Source organism: Vigna unguiculata, chromosome 1, assembly GCF_037176805.1.
Source record: "Vigna unguiculata cultivar grain cowpea cultivar isolate G323 ecotype 2 chromosome 1, ASM3717680v1, whole genome shotgun sequence".
In the NCBI taxonomy this organism is placed as follows: Eukaryota; Viridiplantae; Streptophyta; class Magnoliopsida; order Fabales; family Fabaceae; genus Vigna; species Vigna unguiculata.
Genome location: NC_140792.1, coordinates 41,643,393 through 41,647,497, shown reverse-complemented (window position 1 = coordinate 41,647,497; position 4,105 = coordinate 41,643,393). Strand labels below are relative to the sequence as shown.

The 4,105-nt window shown below is 36.4% G+C and overlaps 1 protein-coding gene across 1 annotated transcript; it reads right to left on the bottom strand.

Moving 5' to 3' along the window:
- Positions 1–442: 442 nt before the first annotated feature.
- LOC114173241 (putative xyloglucan endotransglucosylase/hydrolase protein 32) lies at positions 443–3,816 on the bottom strand. Its single transcript, XM_028057510.2, has 4 exons — positions 2,446–3,816; positions 2,251–2,351; positions 1,927–2,144; positions 443–1,210 (listed from the first exon to the last, which is right to left on the bottom strand). The coding sequence occupies exons 1-4, from the start codon at positions 2,639–2,641 to the stop codon at positions 844–846; spliced, it is 882 nt and encodes a 293-aa protein (XP_027913311.1). The 5' UTR covers positions 2,642–3,816; the 3' UTR covers positions 443–843.
- Between the last annotated feature and the right edge of the window lie 289 nt (positions 3,817–4,105).

Below are 4,105 nucleotides of genomic sequence, written 5' to 3'. Positions count from 1 at the left end.
AATTGGTGTTTAACCTCTATTCTTAAACGAAATGAGATTTGATATAACAAGTACAAATTATAATATTAGTTTGATATATATGAAAAAATGTGAGAGATGGTGAATTTAACTTCTGAAATACTTACGACTAATAAAAATATACCTATCAAACGAATTATGGATTACATGGACAAAAGTAATGCAATTATTTATTTACCCATTAATAAAGTTTTCCATATGATTTACATGCTCTTTAAATATTCCCACTTCCTTTTCAATTGCTTTCCAATGAAACCAAAGGTCCACAACCTCCTACTACATAATCATGCTATATGTATCTATAAATATTATTTTTTTTGGTGCAACAAGCTTTTTCATGGTAGTAATAAAGTTTCACATGCACCAAAAAGTCATGAAAACACACTTACCCCCTCCCCATAACACAGAGAGAGATAGGTTCTGGTTTTCATCATTGAAATGACAATAACATTATTAAATAAAGTGTGTGATTTTTTAGTATTCGCACTCAATGGTGCCACATTCACCGACCCATTTTTCATTGGACTTAGACATTGATATTATTCCTTTTCCTTTTCCTCTGTCTAAAAGAAAAACAAAACACACAATCTTCCAAATATTCTCGTGTCTTGAGAGCCTTGGACGCAAAACCCCGTACTCTTGCATTATGCAGCTGCCAAGCTAGGGGCCCCATCACAACTGACCCACATAAACTAAATCAAACTTTCTCAAACAAAAAAACAAAACAAATCACAAGACAACAGTGTTTTTGTTTTCGCGACCAAAAAAAAGTAACATTATTTTCACTCCCAAATAATCTTCGATACTTCAAACACTTCAAACACTTCAACCCCAACACTCAGGTGTTAGACTGTGATCTCTCTTCGGGTCTTGACAGTAGTTATAAACCATGAGATATCTCTGCACCCATCTCATGGCTCTGTCTTGTTGTCGGGTCAACCCACCGGACCTATATGGTGAGGCTGAAACCGGGTGGCACCACCGTGGTGCATAGGCTGAGCAACCACTAGCTTTGAAGTTCGAATACTTTGCCACAAAGGGTTGGTATTTGTAATCAGCTTTGTACTTTCCATCTTCGGTTGCCCATGATGAAGCATCCCATATTGAACCATATAGCCACATTGGCCTCAGAGGAAACGTTGCACCACTCTTCCTCGGGTACCTTCTTATTGGCACATCATCCACTAGGAATCTGACACGCAATTCAATGTCAGTGAAAGCAATGTTAACCAGGTAATACAATGCAATACAATACAAATTAGACACCTTTTTTAAGATTCACCATATGCACCACTCAGCACTTGAAACTCATTTTATAATTACAGTTGTCTAAGGAACTGGTAGATCAATTACTTAAATGTTTCTTTTAGCTTTTTCATTAGTTGGGAGTCAGCAGATTTTGCTTACCCCACACTTTGATGCTTGGGTTTTTTGTGCCACTCATGTGACCTTGATTCTACAATTTTTCTACATCATTATGTCTGTTCCTGCAAAATCTCTACTTGCCTTAACTTCAGAAAATCAAATTATTGCCCTTCCATCTTACAAAATATCAGTCCGGTTATATCATTTTTCGATAATCCTATCACTTATCTAATCTCACACTTATTTTTAGTCCTTTTCTATACAAGAAAAAAGTATTCTGAATAGCAAATGTCTAACCAATCAGTTTTGGCTAGACTGTGACACCTTGTGATAAGAACCAATGCATCTGATCCCACATTAACAGAATCCAATCTTACTAAGTTCCTTTGATCTTCCTTCCTACCTATATCTAAGTAGTTCCTACCTTGTCTATCTCTTTCTTTTGGATTAGGACTGAAAAATTATGCATTTAATTTCAAGAAGAGCCACAGTCACACACATACATTCAGAAACAGTAACAGTGTATTGTGTATAGTGACTCACATTATTTCCTTGGGACTCCACAGAATAGCATAGTGATGAAAATCTTGGGTTGGATCAAACCAGAGATGGAACTTCATCTCTCTGCCTATAATTCTCCCATCTCCACTCCCTCTTATATAAACATTGGTCTGCAAAGTGTAAGGCTTTCCAAATGTTGTCCCAAGAAACTCAATGTCCACTTCATCATGGAAACCAGGATGTGCTTCATTGTTTGAGAGCTGCCATTAGTCAAACAATCATTATACTCACTAATAATAGTAATTAATTAACTAACTACACTACCAATAACAGTTTATTATATGATCTCTTGAGGCCATTTCTTACATAGAAAGCTGTTATAACTCCTGCAGTATAACCAGGTTGGACCTTAATGGAAGCCCCAAAGTAACCGGATCGAAATGGCCTCACTGACTTGAAGCCACTTCCTGATCATCAGAAACAAAGCAGTGAAGGTGGATTAAGATTTCAATGATATCATGCAAGAGAAAGAGAGAGCATCGAAAGTGATCGGATTCAGACCTGAGGTTCTATCAAGCCAGATTGTTAATGCATTTTGGTCTAGACTTTGGTGCTGAGGGCCCCAGAGATTTCGAAAGCCTTTGTAAAAACTCATAGACCTGAATTTAGAACTTGGCCAGTAGCCAGGTGAAGGTGGCCAATAGGCATTGCTTGAAGGGGCCATGAAGATTAAAATAGCAAAGAGAAAGAGAGCCATGAAGAAAAGCTAGTTAAAGTGTTAGCAGAAAGGAGAATGATGCTGTTTTGTATAAATGAAAGGTGTGAGAGAGAAGCTGCTAAAGGTAAGGTGCATATGGGAGAATAGTGTGGTAGTCAGTTTGATATAAATAAGAAAAATAGTGGGTCCCCATCTGAGATCAAATGATGCATTAAACATATCAGTAATAATTATTATTTATACATCATTACAAAAAAAATGGAGTTCCTTAACAGTTAGATATCATTGATTCAATTATACCTTGCATTTTTTACAGCTTTAGGCACTTAGCTTAGTGTAACTTTCTTTCTTCCCACTTTTTCACCCCTCATCTATTTATGACAGAAAATCTGTAAGATAGGTTGGAAAGGTTGAAACAGGTGATGGGATCCAGAAGGGGTAGATGGATGTGCCTTAAATGTGGCTCTTTATTTTGTGTTGCATGGCTTTCACATTCAAACTAGAACCTAGGCTTGTGTCTGTAGGCTTTTCCCTTTTCATTGAAGGCTACAGGTATTTTTGTCTGAGCTATGAAAGCAATATCTGGATTAACCCCAGCGTTTGGTGCTTTTCACCGCACAATTTCCCTTCCCCTTCTGTCACTTACCATTCAGTCAAGCATAAAATGTCTATATAAGGACCAAAGTGAGCCAATGAATAAATGATAAAACAGATAAAAGTTAAAACGAAAGGCATTGTGGGGCAGATTCTGATTTAGTCAATTCTCATGAATCAAAGTGAGTAACGGTGTGTTATAATAGCCTGTGAATTTCATCAATGGAGTGGTGGGTCAGTAGCTATCCATTAATGGACCCCAAAGCTTTATTTGATTGAAAATGGGGGCACATGAATGATTGACTGACACGTATAGTAAGTAATCCTTCTTTGTGATGGTAGAATACTATACCTTATATTCTTAATATGTTGATCAATCAAGGAAATGAGTCTAAATAGGTTGCAACCAATGCACCCTTTTAGTATAAACAAACTTAGAATAATACGTTCAATAGTGACAAGTACTAACCATACCGAATTTAATTTCAATTCCCTTCAAATGTTTCTCTTTGATAAACAAAAGGAAAAAAAAACAGATAGACTCACGGCTAGTAACTCAGAGAATTTGTTAACTATCCATTATAACCCTAATTATGCAGATAACTAGACTTTATAACCCCAATTATGCAGATAACTAGACTGAGAGGAAAATTATGCTTTATGAGTGAATTTATATAATCAGAACAAAGAACAAAAATGACCATGTTAAAGTGGTGAGTCAATAATTTGATGTTCAATTTTGTCTGCTAATGGAAGAAGAAGTTTCGAACCTCTTTTCAAATTGATCTTGTGGATCAGAGTCCCATGAATCCAACTACAATTTAGGTATGAGGTGTCGAAGTACATGAACTTGAGGAACCACAAAATCACAATACACGGAGGCATTATTATTGAGCACAAGTCTTGCTC